Source organism: Apostichopus japonicus, chromosome 22 (genome assembly GCF_037975245.1).
Source record: "Apostichopus japonicus isolate 1M-3 chromosome 22, ASM3797524v1, whole genome shotgun sequence".
NCBI classification, from domain to species: domain Eukaryota; kingdom Metazoa; phylum Echinodermata; class Holothuroidea; order Aspidochirotida; family Stichopodidae; genus Apostichopus; species Apostichopus japonicus.
In genome coordinates, this window is record NC_092582.1 from 9403096 (window position 1) to 9422746 (window position 19651).

A 19651-nucleotide genomic window follows, 5' to 3' on the forward strand; every position below is an offset into this window, starting at 1 on the left:
TACAAGAAAATCAATCATGTTATTCACTTGACAGCAGTGCAAATAAGCATCCCTGTGATCACTATTCATCCATCTGTAGGCTGGATGAGGGAATGCATCATGTCATTCCCCTGGCAGCCAGGCACTGCCCATGTTATTCCTCCAGGTGCCAGAATGAATGATTTGACAGGTTCTTTATTCATCCTCACAGCTGGACAGAGATGACATTGCATGTTTAATCTACACATGATGCAGACTTAGGCCTAGCTGAGAGAGGCGGTGTATAGAAATTGCAAGTCTTAACCTTTGAGAGTTGATTCTCAGAATCCTGTTATCTAGGATGAGAAGTAATCTATGTAGATAGATATTTATTCAGCCAATCATATAAAAATACAATGAAAATTGGTTGATTACAAGAGCTCAAAACATTAAAATTGTAAACAACATATAAGACGTAAAATAATATACATAGATATGAAAACGTTCCTATAAAATGTACAAAACTATGAAAATGTTCTCCCAATATAAAGATGAACAAAAAATATGTAGTGTGCCTAAAAATTTTAAAGCGAACAAAAATATATAAATACCCTCAAATCCAATATAAAGTCTACAAAGTATGTAATTGTACATAAAATATTGGAGTATAGAATTATTTAACGGTTTTGGTGCGCATTGAATATCTTCACAGCAAAAGGATAAAAACTGTCAGTAAATCTTTTAGAACCCTTAAAAGTATGCATTCTTTTGCCTGAAGGCAGGAACTTGAAATAATCAGTTGCTGGGTGGTAATCATCATTCAATATATTTTCAACACGTTTTAACGTTCGCTCCTGGTAGAGTGAGTGAAGGGACGGTAGGCATGTGCCAATGAGGCGTTCCGCGTTTCTTATGACAGATTCTAGTTTCCAAAGATCATTCTGACTAAAATGTTTAAAGTTAAAAAACTTTCAATAATAGCACGATATAAATTAATTAAAATATTCTGACTGACACCATACGATTTTAGAGCTCGCAAAAAGAGTAGTCTCTGTCGTCCTTTTTTCAGTATCTCATCAGTATTTGTGTTCCATGATAAGTTGTCCATAATTAACGTGCCTAGCAACTTAAATGCGTTTACTTGTTCCACAACAGATCCATTAATAATGATAGAATCCTTTGTATTTTTGTTTCGTCTAAAGTCCACAATTAATTCCTTATTAAACAGTAAGGTAGTTCTACATTGTGTCGGCATTATGCAATGAAAGTTATGAAAATGTACTTGCATTGACAAGTATCATTAAAACCTGGTTTAGAAGGAATCAAGATACGTCAGGACTTTAATTGCATATATTTCAACATCCACAATCATAAGTGCTATTAAAAGTGATAAAACTCGCCTTCTTCGTCTCGTTTACTTTCAGTGTTCAGAGGTACCTGGTAAAGGTGCAGATTGCTCCGAATGGAAGGATCTTAACTTCTGGCCGCAAAAGAATGTGGAAATCGGACCGTTCAGGATCATATCCAGGGAGAAGCTTGATCGTAACATAACAAGTATGAAATGATAGACATTTAAGTTGGAATGTGCTTTCTTATTTTCTTTAAAGAAAAAATTCCACTCGCATTAATTATATCATGAATTATAGACCTTGAATGCTGGCTTAGAGCAAACACTAAAACATTTGGGAAGGATGAAGTGCACACCCATAGAAATATTTCCACAACTGGTAAACATACAAAGGTATAGGAACAATAAAACCATAGGGAGAAAAAAAAACCTGGCCATGAAGATTCCCATGTTTGCAAATTGATACTTATCAGGAGGCTAAGGAACAGTTTAGCAGATGACATTAACAGTTATGAAGTCTCTTAGATAAGGTTGGATGGCAAGGAACAACACTGAGACATAAAATATTCAAAACTTATTGAAAAATTGATATACTTCTAGATATGTTGGGTGGTAGAATGAGCTTGGAAATGAGTGTCCAATTAAGAAAGAAGAAAAATGTGGGAATGGAATGATAGAAGAGTTTTGGCAGATGGGGTCAACGGTTTTTCTGTTGGGAGTATTAAAGAAAGAACAAAAGAACAAGAACAAAAGAGAAAGAACAATGGAAGCAGAATCAGGGTAGAAGAAAACAAACAAAATGTTTCTCATCATCATAATAGATTATGTCAAACATTTCCTTAACCATTGTTATTAGTTCTCAATCTATGTACTAGTTGTGAAATTATGTTTCAAAAGATCTCGTCCTCCTTCAATAAGTAGGAATGAAATTGTATATACCTCTAGTGAGTGACTGACTAGGAATCGCAGGTATAGGTCCCAGTATATTTCAGAGTCTTTGTTACAATGTTTACTGACATTCATAGCTTAAACTGAGTATGTCAGACGTGATTGAGAATGTATCAAAGAAGCTTTCTGATTGGTTGTACGAGCAGGGGTGGGTAAAGTTGCCAAACAAACTGCTGGGGAACATTTGTACTAGTTATGAGTGGTACCAAACACCATATGCTAGTTCGTTTATATGTCATACTATTTCAGAATTTTGGAATGTTCAGGTAGTTTTCCCAGATGGTACTGACATAGATTCCTCAGAGTAAATCTCAGTGATTTCAAAGTCTGCAACTTGTCAAGTTTCACGGAACGAGGTAGGACCGATATGAAACCACAGCCCTCTGTTGATTTAGGGCATGGCTGGAGATCCGCATTGCTCATGCCACTTGGTGGCCTAAAAAATGTCCCAAAAGGAAAACTTAGTATGACCGGATAAAGTTGAAAAATAGGAATTGTTAGTGTGATTACTGTTCTGTTAAAGTAGATTTGTTTGATATATATTTCTTCCTCTATCTTGCAGGAGGATTCTCAAGTAACTGTAATAATAAAGAGGGTAAGTCGTTGATCTTTATGCTAATCGTTGTCCCATTGTCCAATCCCATAAAGGATACTCTCGGAAACATTCGCAGCAAGTTTAATAGAAAACAACCATTAAAAGCTTATCATTGTTTAATATATCAGTGAGTTTAGTCTTCATGTTCCTCTCACTGTAACGAGAAGTTGATATACATAGGAATGCTTATATCCTTATCCTGTCAGTCTTTCCTGTTACCTGGACAACCGGGCACAAACTCGTTCTGCAATTAGCTGACTTAGCAGATCAAATTGCACAAATATGAATGCAAACTGTGCATTTATGTTTCCTTAATTAAAAAATTAATAAAAATACAAAAATGAATGTTAAGTTACTCAAGTTTCTTTTTTAATGCTGTCTGGTAACTAGGATAAAAATTAAACAGCATCAGATTTTGGCACACATTCAAGAGGTTGAGGGAACTCCCAATGAGGTGACTGGTTTAATGGTTCGTTACTAATCGTGATTAATGAAAGCCGATGGTTTGGTTGCTGTTTTAAGTGTCTGCAATATTCCAAATGTTGTTACATTGGATAAGTTTGTTGAGAAATGTTTTCACTTTGCCGACCAGATATTAATGTCAACTTCTTTGTGACCGACCAATCAAGCATGTACATACTTATTTGCATGTAAACCTGTAGGCTGAAAGTCTTGAAAGTCATCAAGTGGTTTGATCTTGATAACCGCAAGGTCTGAAAAACAGGAAAAAGTAGGGAAAACCTCTTTACTAGGTCTTGATTTTGAAGTTTAGTCTGGACAATTTAGGAAGGAATCCTCATTTGAACACTTTGCTTTATTTGATATGACTTACTTGAGCGACGATTTGAAGAATGTGTGATACGAAGGTAATGATATTTAAAACCAAACTGAGGTGAAAATTATGAATACATCATGCCATGTTTGGAGTTCAAGTCAAAGCTCTTTGGAAGTCCCCCTCATCACTCATTAGGAAAAGGGGTTGGCATACATTTTGCAAGAATTACAATAGATAGGCTTACTATATGTAGCCCAACATAAGGTCCTAGTAAGTGTGTCGGTTTCATAGTGAGCCTAGCTCAGAGGGTGGCATGATATTGATTTTGTCTGCCCAAGTGACACCAGTTTAGGATTCCCATGAGGGAAAAAACAGGAAATTACTACATGATATGGGAACTAACAGATTAGAAAGTTCTCTATGGGCATCGTAAATGTACTATGGTTAAGTATAGAATAACTAAATAACAGTTAATTTGTATTCCAGTTGGTTTTTACTTTGGTAATACTTGTGTTGACATCCACAAGAAGATTAGACATGGTAACCACAGAGCTTTATGTCAAAACTTGTCACAGTCTTTTATAATATAATGATAATAATAACAATAGTAATAATCAGCAGTTTCAGCAATTTCAGCAATTTTAAGACGCTTAAGCAATCACAAATGTTGGAGAGACCCGTCAGGGCTTATGGATTACAACTTACACGTTGGGTGGCTTCCAATTCAACAGTTTAACTCAAAGTTGGAAATCTTTTCAATTTAGAAAGTCATTTCAGATGGGAAAACTGTAGATTGCTCTTGCATGAGAAACCCACCTTACTGTGACCCGACCGGGTATATAACCTGTAACCTCCCGATTGCTAAGCCTCGTTGCTTCAAATGCCACTGCCTTTATCCACTTGGAAACAGCACCGGTTTAAGAGAAGGGTGCCCATTTTACAGATAGTTTTAAGATACAACACATTTTACATCTCTCAATTGAGTGTCAATACTTCCTTAGCCCGCAGGAAATGTCTGGACACACTTGTCAGATTTTACACAAAAGCCCTTTTTATATTACAAAATATTCACACTTGTCTTTAAATTTCCTTCCTTGCAGGAATGGTTGTCACACCGGCAATTTTTATTGTAGTGGTGATAACAGCCTTTGTGATGGGTGTGATATTGGTGTCCAGTATCTGGATTATAACAAAACATATTAGTGAGTATGCCATTATGATCATAAAAGATTGTGATGTCAATTTTCAGTTACCATGGGTGTTGTATTGTTGTCCAGTATCTGGACTATTACAAAACATATCAGTGAGTATATGATGAAGTTCCAGTAATTTTGATTTAAACCACTATTGTTGAAGTTACAGAACAGTTACCAAGATTTTGCTCGTTTGCAAGCATATCAACAAGTGCATTTTGTGTGGGGGGGGGGGGGAGGGGGAGTCACAGCAGGGTAATCACCTCCAGTTACTATTGAAGGTTGTTTTGAGTGATTCTGTCATGTGCTCAGTAAGCATAACATTGGTTCATTAGTATCACAAAGATAACTCATTTCTTGTGGGATTGAAACAGGTTTGAAATAGAAAAGAAAAGAAGAAACTGTTGACCAAGACCTGCTATAGGAGAGCTTCATGAGCATCCTCTTTGCACTTATAGGACCACAACGTTACGATCATAGAAGTATCCCTTTCCTCTTGCCCTCCTTTTGTTTTACCCCCTTTTTTTTCTTTTCTTCTTTTAAAAAAATTTTGTTCTTGAAATAGAAGTGCCTTCGCCACCTGCAGCTACTTCAGCACCAGTCAGTAACGGTCACCTTCAGAACGGCCATTTACCAAACGGTGAAGCAGCACACGAGATGCAGGCTTTCTTACCTGCGGTGGGCGGTGTCAATCCCAACAACATCCCCCACGAGGGATTCTACAACGGTCCGGAACCCCAGGTCTGATAGTGGTAGAAATCCAGGAACCGTATCTTTTTTGAAAAGAAAAGAAAAAAAAAAGAGTTGCCTACAAGAAATGCTGCTTGAATTGGCATTTTAATAATGTGCCTACTGTATGCTGCTTATCGTAAGGATGGATCAGGGATGTTTGATGGATGTCGATGATGGGGGAAATACCCTTCAGGGAGGATGGAGATATGGGGTCTAGAGGGAAAGGAGAGACTGCAAGCTAGCTATTCATTGAATCAAATACCTCACGGATGATGCCCTGTCGTATTCACTGCACACTGGAGGCCTAGAACTTCTTGTGCAGAAAATTAGACGTGATGGTTCCTTCACCTATGTATAAATTGTTTACGAAAAAACCTGGTTTAAGATTCATTCAGACAGCAAGGTGACCACTGCCCCTCGGGATCTAACAACCATGGAACCAGACAAGTTGAAATATAAGCCTATTTTCATACCACATGTAGTTAATCAAACAATATAAGGTATCGAATCATGCCTTTCCTTGAAAACTGAAACCGAAAAGTCTCTTTGAAGAAACCTTACAAGATTTGATTTCATTTGTTTGAATGTGGAGGGGATTAAGTGGTAACTGCACCCCCCTCCCCCTACCAAAGGTTCATCCCTGGGAACAGTTTGGAGGACACTTTTAATCTGGGATTAATCATGGAATCCAGGGATTGTCCTTGGAAATTGGGAATGCCTAATCAGCTTTCTGTAACTATTCTTTTATTTCATGGTACTGTCATTTCTAGCAATATTTGTGACTCAGGCCGATGACTGGCGTCACTGCATTCAATATACTAGTGGGTGGATAAATCGAGTGTTCACAGCAACAATGAATAATGAAACAGGTTAAATTAGTACTTAAATTTTGTATCAAAGAATTTTGAGGTTTATACACATTTTTTTTATCATAAAAAGTTTTTTGAAATTTTGGAAATGTCACTATGGAATCTGAGTTGTTCTCTTTTCTTATTATTATTCTGAAAATACTGAGTTTTCATGTTCTCAAACTTTTGTTCTTTGTGTGGTCATGTTGGCAAATCATTCCCATGTGATATGAAATGAATTTACATTCTCCTATGACTTGATTTAACTCAGGAATAGAAAACATAATTCAACAAAATATCTTGAAAACAAAACATATCATCAGTTTATGTTAAAAGGCATTATCCACAGATAAAGAAGAGAGATATAGACAAATTTTATTTTGCAGCAAACCACAGAATTTCCCTTGATATGGTTTGATGAAGCAAAAGCGAAGCTTTCAAAATATTCATCAATTCTTGTTCAACAGACTAAAAAGAAAGAAACTCAAAAATACTCTCTGTTTGAGAATGAATTTTGAAGAAGAAAGCATATTGAATGGTTTGTCTATGATCCGAACACTCTTCCATAACTTCCATCGTCTGCGGAATGATCCGAACACTCTTCCATAACTTCCATCGTCAGGGGAACCGATAGAGAATTTGTTTAATCTCATTTGTTTTTTGAAGAATTGTATAGAAACATCAACTTGAAGACGGTTGTGGGACCGATTGTCAGGTTAACTCCATTTTCAGGTGATGTGTCGTTGTCTTGAACAGTGTGTAAATAATGGGAGGAGTGAGATATGTAAATAGAGATATAAATATTCAGTATTATGCATAATTATCATGCAGGTTTCTTCCATTATACTTTTTGTTACCATAAGAAAATAAAGTAAAATAAAAGAACTTATAACAAACAAACAAACAAAAAGAGAGAAATAAAGAAAAGAAGATAAAGAAAATGCATTACTTATAAAAGAAGAGATATTTTTTGGGGGAAGTTGTAAATAGAACCAGAGTTAATTTAAGAGATACTTGAGAGATGTTTTTATGAGATGGAATGAGAAATTAATTTTTGCTCTTTTTTTTTTTTTGGTGGTAATACATAAGGCATCAGGGTAGTGTTTAATTTCTACTTCATGATTTTTTTGTCCCCTACTCTTTTCCTTTTTTTGGATATATTTTGTTTTTATGGTCATGCTAAGTTTATGTTTTCTGTTTGCTCTTTCTTTCTGTTCTTTTTTCTTGTCATTGGTGCAATGAAACAAAGAATTTCCAGTTTTGTTCTAGTATTGGGAAAGTTTTTTTTTTATTTTTTTATTTCTTCAAAACAAGACCATGCGAATAAAATCGATAAAGCGGTTTATTAAATGTTTTATATTTTGGATTAGTGCCAGAAGTACTTTGAAATGGAGTAACATGCTACATTGAGAAATTAAGCATTGTTTATCTCAGTTACTTATATTAACAGATATTGTGAAAAGAAATGGTTTCCCCACTAAGGTGTTGTGGTGTTGGTATCTGCTGCCTGAGAGTTCTGTCATAAACATGGTATATGGTATCCATTTGATTGCTAGTGGGATACCATAATGGTAGTGGCATACAGTACATACCGAGTGACTGACGCCACCATGGATACGGTGTGCGTCAACATCAGGGTACCATACCCCTATTAACAGTCCCATTGTTGTACGTACTTAATCATAGTAATGTGGTGTCTAAGTCTAGATAGAAGTTCTCAGCTGCTAAACGCTACCCATCACTGGATAGCTGACAAGTTGGCCATACATGGGTTGGGGTCGTTACAATGTCATGTGGTATCTATCCATATTGTCACCATGTTGTGTGATATCCTTTTAGACTAGGGTCATTACAATTCCATGTTTCATCTAACGATGCATTATGTGGTAACCATGTAACTTAGATTAGGGTTGTAACAATTTCATGTGGTATCCATCTATATTGTCACCATGTTGTGTGGTATCCATTTACATAAAGGTCATTACAATGCCATTTGTCATGTTAACTATTCTTTCATTGTGTTATGTGGTAACCATGTAACTTAGATTAGGGTTGTAACAATTTCATGTGGTATCCATCTATATTGTCACCATGTTGTGTGGTATCCATATATATTAGGGTCAATACAATGCCATTTATCACATAACTATGCGTTCATCGTATTATGTGGTAACCATGTAATTTAGGTTAGGGTTGTAACAATGTCATTTGGTTTCCATCTATATTGTCACCATGTTGTGTGGTATCCATTTATATTAAGGTCATTACAATGCCATTTGTCATCTTTAACTATGCGTTCATCGTATTATGTGGTAACCATGTAAAATTACGTTAGGGTTGTACCATTATCAGCATAGTTAGTTTTAAAATCAATATTAAATCAAATCTTTGAATAACAAAACATGGTCAATATGTATCAGTGTAAAACACCTTCACCATGTGTGTGTGTGTATTCCTCTGTTTGTGGACAGGTAGCTAAAAACCTGACATATATTAGAACTGTAAAGATTAATTATTTTAATTTTTTGTATGCTAACTTTGTTTTCTCTCATTTTCTGGCAAATATTTGGTGTAAAGCAATATATGAGCAGACTGGCTGGCACAAATGTAATTAATAAAACCAACAACAACATCAAAAATAAGAGAAGCAATAGAAATAATTAATTAAATCGTTAGTAATACAGAAGTGGCCTTGATTGAAAAAAAAAACAAGAGATGGGCTAAAAGACTTGTTTGATTGGAACAGGAAGTGGTGGGGTGGGGTGGGTCAGAGGTCATGCATTTTATGGTGCTCTAATAGGGTAGTTTCATTATAATTCGGTTGCATCCAGTGTGTACTGGATAACATGACACAAGTTTGTACAATATTTTTGTCTTTTTCATATTTTGTCATGTTTTGTAAATATATATATATATATATCTATTTTTTTTGTAAAATGAAAGATTATTAAAGAGTAACATGTAGGTAATATTCAAAATGGTTTCAGAGCAGCTGACAAATTTTTCTACCAAACCATTTTGATTATTTCCCATATAAATATTATTTTGCAGGCCTATTTCTTGTTTCTTTTTTTTTTTCTTTCCTTAATGGTGAACACCCTATGATTTAAAATTCTGGTGAAACATTACACATGGAGGAAGTCATGAAGAATTCCGGCATGACATGTGACTCCCTTTGTGTGTGGGTTGTCTTTCCAAGTTTTTCATGACATGTGTGTTTATGTAAGAAAGCATTTGTATTACTGCTGAAATATCTGGGTTGAAAGAAGTTGACGAAAATTTGACAGTAAAAGAAAGGAAAAAAAAATGAAAATCCACCTCTTGGGATTTCATTTTGTTTTAATTCTCAGGTTAAAAGTTTGTTTTTCTCTGGATTTCTGTATTCCATGTGTATCTTTTTACTTCAAAAAGTTACATTTCTTTATATCATTTAATAGATTGCAAAACAATAAGACAGCTTTGTTTTTCATCTTTTGTTGTTTGAACTGTCTGACTGTTTTGAAGTATGGTATTATTGGACTTCATTTGAAACCAGACTTTTCAGCGTTGCAAACAAATACTTCCCCTGTTTTTTGTGATATGCAGTTAATACTTTTGGTTACAAAACTGGCCAATTTTCTATACAAGCAGGTTTCCTTTACAACTGAAGTCACAATTAGTTCATGCATCAGCCAACACACATGGCATTGTACATGTATTTTGTGGCCCATGCTACAGTAAACCACGCAATGCATCTTCACTGAAGTTCTGATTCTAGCAGCAGCGACACCAGCGATCATGGTTTGTATAGCCAGACTTATGCCAGGAAGAGGATAGTTGTAGCAGTTCAACAGTTAAAGAATATGGCAAACCTGTTCATAGCATCAGCATTTTCTACATATTTATAAGTAAAAACCAGTCATTACCATGACAACAGCAATGTACTTGGGAGGTTTGCATAGTTAATCACCGTAAGCACTACAGAACTAACCTACATACTTCATGCATATGGAATGTGTGTAATGTTCTTGACCCTCCTGCAAATATTTTTAGTCTCTGTTAACAGTCTGTCATGTAGAAGCCTTATAACTGGAGGCCCCATGTTTATAAACAGTTGTCTGTATTTCCAATATAACAACTCTTGTCTACACTAAGCACAGGACATTTGGGCAAGTACGTCTCATCTTCACAATCAGCTATTTAGTAGCCGAAAAAAAGGCTTCTTTGCAAATATCAACATGGTTACTGATATGCCTGTTGTTAAATGTATTTGTACTCTGCTATATCAAAACAAAGTTCCATGTTGCAGAAATGATCAACTGCATCAAATATGAGAAAGACAACAACAAAAAAGAAAGAAGATAAACAAGAAGAGAGTTCTTTGGAACTTTACACAAATTTAATAAAATCAAAAATGGATGATACATAGCTCTCTATATATACATATCTTAACTGTGTTGTCTTTATCTACACAAAGTTTCTTAGTATCTATGCATCACGTTTAATGACAGTTACATGAAGATTTAATTCCACAGAACATGAATGTACAATCTCATTTGTGGTAACTGCTCTCATATTAGTTTATTAACTGCTGTCTTTTACAGTCAAAGAAAACTGGGATTTTGATAGCATTTGAAGCGGAATGTTCAAGGACTTTGTTTAAATATTTGTTTAATCCTTTTCTGATGATGCCAAAACTAACTGACATTACTACTGTCAGTTTGGTAAATCCTCAATAAATAATATTTATAGTATCCCTGGATTTTAACATAAAGGTCATCAATATAAAGTAATTGGCCCTGAATCTTAGCATGTTTAAAATTTCTTGAAATTTACAAAGTACTTTCTTGGTGGCACTGATCCATGAAATTATTCCCAGCCAATGATGAATATTAAAATAGACACTTAAATATCAGTTTGGTAAATCCTCAATAAATAATATTTATAGTATCCCTGGATTTTAACATAAAGGTCATCAATATTAAGTAATTGGCCCTGAATCTTAGCATGTTTAAAATTTCTTGAAATTTACAAAGTACTTTCTTGGTGGCACTGATCCATGAAATTATTCCCAGCCAATGATGAATATTAAAATAGACACTTAAATATCAGTTGTGGATAACTACTTTTACAGTACTAGTAAAAATGCTCATTTCATATTTGAGCATAGTTGACCATTATTTGGTTTTGCTAGCATATTTGGGTGAAATGCGGATGACCGCTAAGTTGGATACCTATTAAAGGTCCCTGGGTTTTCATGACATAACTAACAAATTAAACCTCACTATATTGTCTCCTGTAATGAACAGAGGATGCAATGTTTTTACTCAGCTGTGATTAAAGTGGATTGATTAAAAGCTTTGTCAGTTTTCTCCTTATTCATAACACCTATATGTAGTTCTCTCCCAGTTATTCAAGGTCCAGTTTATGATCCATCTAGACGGATCAAGATATCACAAGATACAATGGCTTTTTTGCCGAAAGTAATGAATCATATAACCCCCTTTTAGTCAGCTGTAATGAAAGGATGATTGTGATACTATCCCAGCTGTGGTCCAGGAGGGCGGATTGGCAGCATAAGTTTTCAGAAACCTAGACCTTTAGAAATTACTTGTGATCTGTTTCCGTAACGAAAGTATGATACATTGCCCTCCAGGCTGTCATCTGTTTGCACAGATTCAGTTAAACCAGTTTTGTCTTCTTTAAGAACCTACTGGCGCTCTGAACCAGTGATAAAAGGATGATGCAATGCTCCCTCAGCCATGATACGTGTACATGGATTCAGACCCCCAAGGCTTTAAGAATCTACTGGCGATCTGCTCCAGTGATAAAAGGATGATGCAATGCTCCCTCCGCCGTGATACGTGTAGACGGATTCAGATCAAGTAATTGTCTCAATAAATCGTAAGCTGACTTTGGAAATTCTTCACATTGCCGACGTTTTACTTTAATTCCCGACAGGGCCGACTTCTGACTCTGAGGTGACCTTTGCTGCTTTGGTGACCTTTTCCTTGGTAACGTGTTGCCAGATAATCTTGTGTGGAGACTGGTGGTAGAGGAGGACTTGTTATCTTGAAGTTTTTGACAGAGCTGTTGTAGGTCCATCGCAGGTAGCTTTATATTACATTGGACATCCTTACCTACCGAGTGATATGAAATAAAGACAATTTTGAGAAAGAAATGATAATTTTAGTGAATACAAATACTCCTAAAATAATCTTGAGTCCAAAAAAAAAAAATGGTTTGAGATGCTACATAAATTTATTTTGACATTGCTTAGCACTTATCTTAAAGATCTCAAATGTATTTATTTCTTTTTACTAGTGGATGTACCTTTGACAGTCAATCATCATTTAAGATGGAAAACAGATTTTGTAAGTTAGGTTCAGCCTTTATATTTTTTTAAAGTTTATTTTTGGTTGAAACAACTAACACATTGTGCCACACAAATTTGCTGTGTTCTGATTGTCCTGGTTAGGATGAAAAGGAAGAATTCATAGTAATTTGAAGATAAATAAATAAGGGGGGGGGTGGGGAATCTGGAGGGAATTGTTCTTCATGTTCTCTCACCTAATTTCCTAGCAGCCATCTTGACCTCCTCTGAACCGTGAATACTCATGATCTGTGCAAGGCCGGTCAGGTCGTCTGGAACCTTGAAGAATGGATACCTACGAGCCAGGATTGATAGGAAAATCACTCCAGCTGCCCACATGTCCACAGCTACAGGATCAAAGAAATGGAAATCAAGCTTTTACAATGATGTCATAAAAGAAGAAGTCTTTAACATAACAGGTTCATTTACAAAAGACCAGGGCAAATAATCTCATACATTCTCATACAATCTCATACATAGTGGAGTGTTAGCTCAGTGGTTAACGCTGGTGCCTTCCAATCATTAGGTCCCTAGTTTGAGTCACTCCAAGATTAATGTATGTCGTTCAGTTACAGAGTTGTTGACAATTGACAATTCATTATGATGAACATTGAAATATGAATCTTAGAGACTGACTTCGGCCAGCTTGTGGCTTTGATAAGCCAATGATGGCTTCTTCGCGAGTTCCTGCTTGCAGGAGGATCTAAAATACATACATACATACATAGATACATACATTCAAATCGAGGAAATATGCTGTATGTTATGAATATGCATAAATTAATTATAAATTTACTATATAACTATTTCAATCTTCCCATAATACATTTGTTTGCACGACATCATGCAGTGGGACTGATTGCCAGCTTGTTGCACCAATGAGCAGAAAGAAATATCATTCACACAGAATGTTGGCAGAAAAATGTAAAATGTTTTCATTACGATAGCATCGATACGAGTGGTTGTTATCTGTTTCCAAAATGTTATTCTGAAAATCAAGTTTATACCTGTGGTCTGACTTTCGTATCTGATTAAGACTTCTGGCGCTCTGAAGCCTGGGGTACCAGCTCGTGGTGCCACCTGGTTGGACCTCGAAGTACAGATCTCACACACCTGGGCTTTTCCGAAACAACGGCAGTTTTTCACTCTCAAAATATTCTGACCGTGAGGCTTGGTCTTCAGCGAGGTTCTAGTAGTTCCGACAGTTCTGTCTTCTTTACGAGGACTAAGAATTCTCGGTCGCTTGGGTCGATTTTCTTCACCGGAGCTTGGCACTGCTAGAGGGAATTTCTGAGAGGTAGTATTCTTATTTTGGAATGTATTGATGTTCAGCTCGGTGAGTCTAACAGATGGATTAATTTCTGCTATTTTTCTTTTCAGAAGTTGAGATTCCTTGGGATTCTGGAGATGGAAGGAAGGAAGTTGGTTAATAATCATCAGGAAATACCTAACAAGAGCCCCACGTTACTGCTTATTATCAGCAATTATTATTGGGCCTAGTCTCAAACAGCATGTACAGTAATTGACGTGTCTTGCAATATAGGAAATTGCCAGTGAGAAATGGATCTAGCCAGAAAAGCACATGACTAAACATTTGAAACTATGGGCCGAAACCATTCAGTTCTGTTAAGATTGTGTGAAATTATGAAATACATTCAGGTTTAATCCATGTTGCAAGAACACTACTTGTACAAGTTTCTTAGATTAAATTTTGTTTTGTTGCTAAAAGTCTTATTAGTTGGTAGCCCTTAACTTTGTGCCTGAGCATTGTGCAACATGTTTAGGTTGGATTCTGTATTATATAAGATTAATTTTCATTTCTTAAATTATTACTTGTGATTTTCTTGCAAATTGATAAGACTTACACATAGCGATATTTCTTGTAAACACTTTCTCTAAAGAAGAATCATGTCAGTCAATAGTTAAGCTAACACATGTATGCTAAATGTGTACAAAAGGTTAATGTGTGTACAGTACTATTCCTGATATATATATACCTGACTGTTGTTATAGTTCCTTTAATAAAGACAAGCTTGATAAGTTTAAATTGACCAGTTCCCCCCCCCCCCCTCCCAAAGTAATACTTACAACTGTTATCTTTATCGGAGTGTCTTCTTTGCCAGCCGTGATACGAGTCTTTCTCTTTGGTGTTGGTACCTTCTGAGCGAGACCAAAATCTACCAGAGCGTACCTTAGCAACGAGGATGAAAACAAAGGTGTTAAAAATCACTTTTTAGGAAACAGAGATTATCATCTCACAGATTAGTACAAGTATTCCTTCCATATATGTGAACATGGGCCTTATCGATACATATCCTTTCAGCCATCACTTCTGCAGTAGTGAATAGGTAGCTTCAAATCATATTACCAACATTCCATATCTACAGTATTCTGTCAACTTAAAACATCCTCTATCTAGGAAAGATACTATCACAACAAGCTAACTCTTGACCTAAAATAGTGGCTCCTTCATTTAGCTGCGCTTGGTTTATTTCGACAACAATGACAGTCTGTCAATGGGGTACCCATTCCATCAAACCTAAAACATCGCTTTAAATTGAAAGGGACCGTACAACCATACTATCTCCACGGCATCACCCATCTCTTATCAAACATCACTTACTGTACCTGGTACGTAAATCTATCACAGTAGCATAACAAGGTATATCCTCTGTGTATGCTTCTTTTACCTAGAAACCTTTCATGCTTGATAGCAATAGGAATTGCCAAAACAGATCAATTTATATTTAATTTACATATTTTTATCATTAAATTTATAAAATTTATAAAATTTAAATATTTTTATTATTAAATTTAAATTTTTGTATTTATCTTTAAAGACTGACAATAGTAAGATATGTCTGCAAACTCTGCTTCAGGAATAATTTAGTGTAGCAGTTTTGAAGATTCTGAATTTTGTCTAAATTATAAAATACTACTATGGTTTCTGTCTAAAGAAACCTGCTATACATATTTGGACTTTTATAGCATTTCCCAATCTGCGATACTGGATGTATCATTCCTTGTGCTATATATACGTTTGCTTGGTGTAGCAATTAGCAAGTTTGCCATTTTGAATAGCAGTTTGCTATTATGCGATAAATGATGAATTATTTTCTGCCTGAAAGGGATTAGCTTGGCAAGTTAAACTTGTTAACTTAACAAAACGTAAATTAATGAATAAGTTTTAGTGATGGTTTTAAAATTCCCCTGACTCACTTTCTTTCCTTCCTGTTGTATAAGAAGTTGCTGGGTTTAACGTCTCGGTGAATTATGTTAAACTGATGCACCCTTCTTAGGGCTAGGAATAGGTTCTTCATATACTCTCGGGTTTCCTCTACCGTCATATTCTGTATGAAATGCTACAATGAAAAGGGTTGTTGTAACATTCAGTATAGTGTGCTACATAAAATAAAGATTTAGGGAGTTTACTGTACGAGACGCAATGGTACAAAGAATATCACATCTTGTTAGAAATTCTACGATAAAAAAGAAAATAGAAGAAAAAACAAATAGAACTTCATTTATATGTGGAGTACTTCAACCAAACAATGGCATGGCATTCTGTATGAAATATTACCATGACAACAAGAATGAAATCACATTCTAATTCTACAACAAAGAGATTAGAATCAAATTCTGGAAAAATCCAGTACCCTAAACAGTTTATTTGAGTGACCTATCATATACGCATGTGAAGTAGAATCTAAAATTACTTCATCTATGTAACTCCCTTTGATCATATTTACTCTCAATTTTGAAACTGTTACAATAAAGCAAAATCAAATAAAGGTTAAGTGTAGACACAACTTACATGGAATTTATCATGGGGAAAGTATGGCATCACCATGACGACGTGACTCTGCTCCCGAAGACAAAGGTTTAGTCCCATCACATTGTCCTTACCTCTAAGTATTGAAATGAAAAGAAAAAAAATTACAAAAGTTTACAATTGGATCATTTTATTTTCTAAATTCATTCTGGTGTATAGCAAAGTCATTCTTCCTCTTCGACGAGTGTTATTACTCACAGACAAATGTAAGTTTCTGATTGGCTTAAAATGTTTAATACCTCCGTTTGTAGTAAAAGTAAAGTGAAGACAAAATGTCATGACTACAGAAGTGAGAGGGCAGGTGAAGAGGTCAAGGGTGAGTTCCAGTGAGGTTGGCATTTGTTACCATTTCTTAGAATTACATTACAGGGTATAATTTATTGTCCATATTTTGCATGGTAGTTTTGGTAGCTCTGAAGATTGTCTCTTATAAAATACTATGGTTCCTGTGCACAAGACCTGCTGTACATCTTTGCACTGTACAGCAATTTACTCATTTTACATAGCACTTTGCTATGCGAGACCGGATAAATTATGCCCTGCATTGTACCAAGGATCAACGCTATATTAGCTGGATCTTTGTGATAAAAGTGCAGTTTTCTAATAACTGATGAACCATAGTCACCACTCAAGTCAAGTTTACCAAAAGGAGAGACTCCAAGCAAATTATCTTGTTGACAATGAGGTGACCCATTATAGCTTAACTTAACGTGACAGCCACTTATCGGTAAAATAAGCAGCAGAAACTTCTTGATGAAAATAAAGAAATAAATTACCCTATATTTTGCATGCATATGAGCTCAGTTAGGATTCTGTCTGGATGGCTGGTAGGAATAATATGTTTTACAACAAACTTCTTCTTTTCCTGGTCAGGGGTGGAACTCTTCACATTAGCCAGGAAGACTGAACTAAAAGTCCCTGTAGAAGAAAATAGTGAGCAACTTGGTAAAGAAATGAACAAATTTAAGCATGAAATGTTTACAGAGAAAGGAAAAAAATATGCAAAAAAACTTATTTGAAACCTAGTGAAAGTTGCAAAAAGTCAGCAAATGGAAAATTGGTAACAAAATTTATAGTAGACATAAGTGATAAATTACAATGTTATGGACATCACTAGGAAAAGCAATGTGATCCTAAATATGCAAGAGCTTTGTTGGCTCGCACAGTAAATCAAGTCATAACCAGCTCATTAAGCTCAAATGAATTTTTTCAGATTGGACATGCATAAATTTACAAAAAAGAATGTAAAGAGTTTCGGGTACCTTCGCCTACTTTTGCAACAATATCAAATATTTCATTCAACTTTGGAACAGCTTGTAGTAGCCTCTCCACCTCATACATCTGTTGATCTGTGAATGAAAGAGAAAAGTTAGAACAGCAAGTCACAAAATCTGTCATCTTGTAAATTGGCAAAATATTAAAAGAGAAAAGAGCACAGAGTACTAGTACAGAGATCAATTTGAATAGGAATTATGTTTAAAACTGTCCTATTATTTTAATTAATATAGCCTAGGCCTAAAGTAAATTAGAATCTTGAGAATAAACAACAAATAGCCTTTGCTTGAGTTTGTATTTTATTTGTGATTTTGATTCAAGTTTGAGAGGTTTTTCTTTGCAAATGAATTTCCTAAAACTTGTTTCAAGTGAAGGCTTAATATTAATAAGGCTTAAGTTTAATTAGAAACTGATTTAGAATAGTAAAGCATGTAACTGGCGATCTTTTTTCTCAATGGATCAGGTTAAGGAGTAGCTACAATTTCAGCCTACATAACATCGGCTACAAGAGACTGAGACAAAGAAAAATACAAACCTAAGTAAGAGCACTGTATCAAAATTGTTAACTTACTTTGTGGGTTTTTAAATGACTTCTCTGTAGATATCCGTCTTATTTGATGGCATTCTGTAGTTAATTCTTCGCTGCCTCCAACAGCTGCAGCAGAACTAAAGTTCATCTCAAGTGATTCTGTCTTTCCACTCTCCATCTCCTTTTGCAAAACAAAAACAGAAAAATTTGGGGTTTTGTGAGAACTCAGTTACAACTTACATATGAGCAAATATTCATATAGAGGCCTTGGTTTTTTGTAAAAACTGTACAGTATGTCAGCCTTTACTAAACTAGGCATAACAGAGTAGTTAGCTAGTGAGGGCCTAAAGTTATGCCAAGTTATACTTTTTCAAAGTGGCTATTCTTACGACTGTTCGTAAGAATAATTTCCGACTACGCATGCGCAGTTGCTTTTTTTTTTATGACAGGAGAACTATTTTTTACGACCAGGAGTAACAATAATTTCCGGTTTGGGTTAGTGTTAGGATTGGGGTTTAGGGTTAAAGTTAGGGTTACCCCTACTACATGCGCAGTTGCTTTATTTACTTTACTGCACTTGAATTCGCCTTTGTCGTAAGAATAGTTTATAAATAATTGTTACGACTAGTCGTAAGAATAGCCACGGCCATACTTTTTATAGGCCTACTGTAGGTTAGGCCCTAGATACTGATTTATGTTACTCCTGGAATATTACATGAAACAACAAAAGCTGGTATTTAGGCTAGACCAAGTGTCATCTTTAGACAGCCAGTGCTTGTTAACAGTGGCCCTAGGCTTTAGTATCGGCTAGTAATAGTATTATCTACATCGTTTTACCTACAAAGCCTAGGCCTATCGTTAGGCCATAAATACCGCTTGGTCTTACTTATATTAGGCTAAAGTTTGGCCTAAATTAGAACTACCTTGTCCTAAAAGTAAAACGCCTTCCCTTAGGACAAACGTCAGGACTAAGTCAAGGTCAAGCTTTGATTAATTTAACTTACGGTGAATAAATCATGGATTGATATTTATTACAGATTTGACGCATTCATGTACGTCCGTCTTCACTCCTAAAATGCAAGGCAACAGGTAAAGCTAGCTGTTGAATATGTGATATTACTGCAACAATGCAATACAATGCATTGCAAACATATATCAGTTATTCAGTTGCAGCCTACCTTTCCCGCGGTATGTTTAAAGCGCCGGTTACTTGTGATCTATCATGACCTTTTGAAGAGTAAACGTTGCTGACCAGCCGTTTTATTT

At 35.5% G+C, this 19651-nt stretch overlaps 2 protein-coding genes across 6 annotated transcripts in view; one reads left to right on the top strand and one right to left on the bottom strand.

Moving 5' to 3' along the window:
* Window positions 1-9849, top strand: part of LOC139963987 (transforming growth factor beta receptor type 3-like) — a 63460-nt gene extending 53611 nt beyond the window's left edge. For 4 of the 5 annotated variants that reach the window (XM_071965265.1, XM_071965262.1, XM_071965263.1 and 1 more), the window contains exons 10-13: window positions 1383-1512; window positions 2817-2849; window positions 4725-4826; window positions 5383-9849. In XM_071965265.1, coding sequence (XP_071821366.1) covers window positions 1383-1512; window positions 2817-2849; window positions 4725-4826; window positions 5383-5564 — 447 coding nt within the window. In that variant the 3' untranslated portion in view covers window positions 5565-9849. The remainder of the gene's footprint in view (window positions 1-1382; window positions 1513-2816; window positions 2850-4724; window positions 4827-5382) is intronic. The other variant, XM_071965266.1, reaches the window with a different exon arrangement.
* On the bottom strand, window positions 7373-19547 carry LOC139963988 (cell division cycle 7-related protein kinase-like). The gene is made up of 10 exons (XM_071965267.1): window positions 19390-19547; window positions 18428-18566; window positions 17844-17930; window positions 17358-17499; window positions 16564-16657; window positions 15969-16111; window positions 14838-14940; window positions 13757-14150; window positions 12947-13096; window positions 7373-12516 (listed from the first exon to the last, which is right to left on the bottom strand). The coding sequence occupies exons 2-10, from the start codon at window positions 18561-18563 to the stop codon at window positions 12182-12184; spliced, it is 1584 nt and encodes a 527-aa protein (XP_071821368.1). The 5' UTR covers window positions 18564-18566; window positions 19390-19547; the 3' UTR covers window positions 7373-12181.
* Window positions 19548-19651: the final 104 nt, after the last annotated feature.

Bases quoted from the DNA above. Each gene is read 5' to 3' on its own strand.
- LOC139963988 (XM_071965267.1), bottom strand. From the start codon at position 18,563: ATGGAGAGTGGAAAGACAGAATCACTTGAGATGAACTTTAGTTCTGCT. The intron at 17,931-18,427 runs GTAAGTTAACAA...TTTCATTCACAG, and splicing joins GTCATTTAAAAACCCACAAA to ATCAACAGATGTATGAGGTG. The intron at 14,151-14,837 runs GTAAGTATTACT...TTCCATCTCCAG, and splicing joins CTCCGATAAAGATAACAGTT to AATCCCAAGGAATCTCAACT.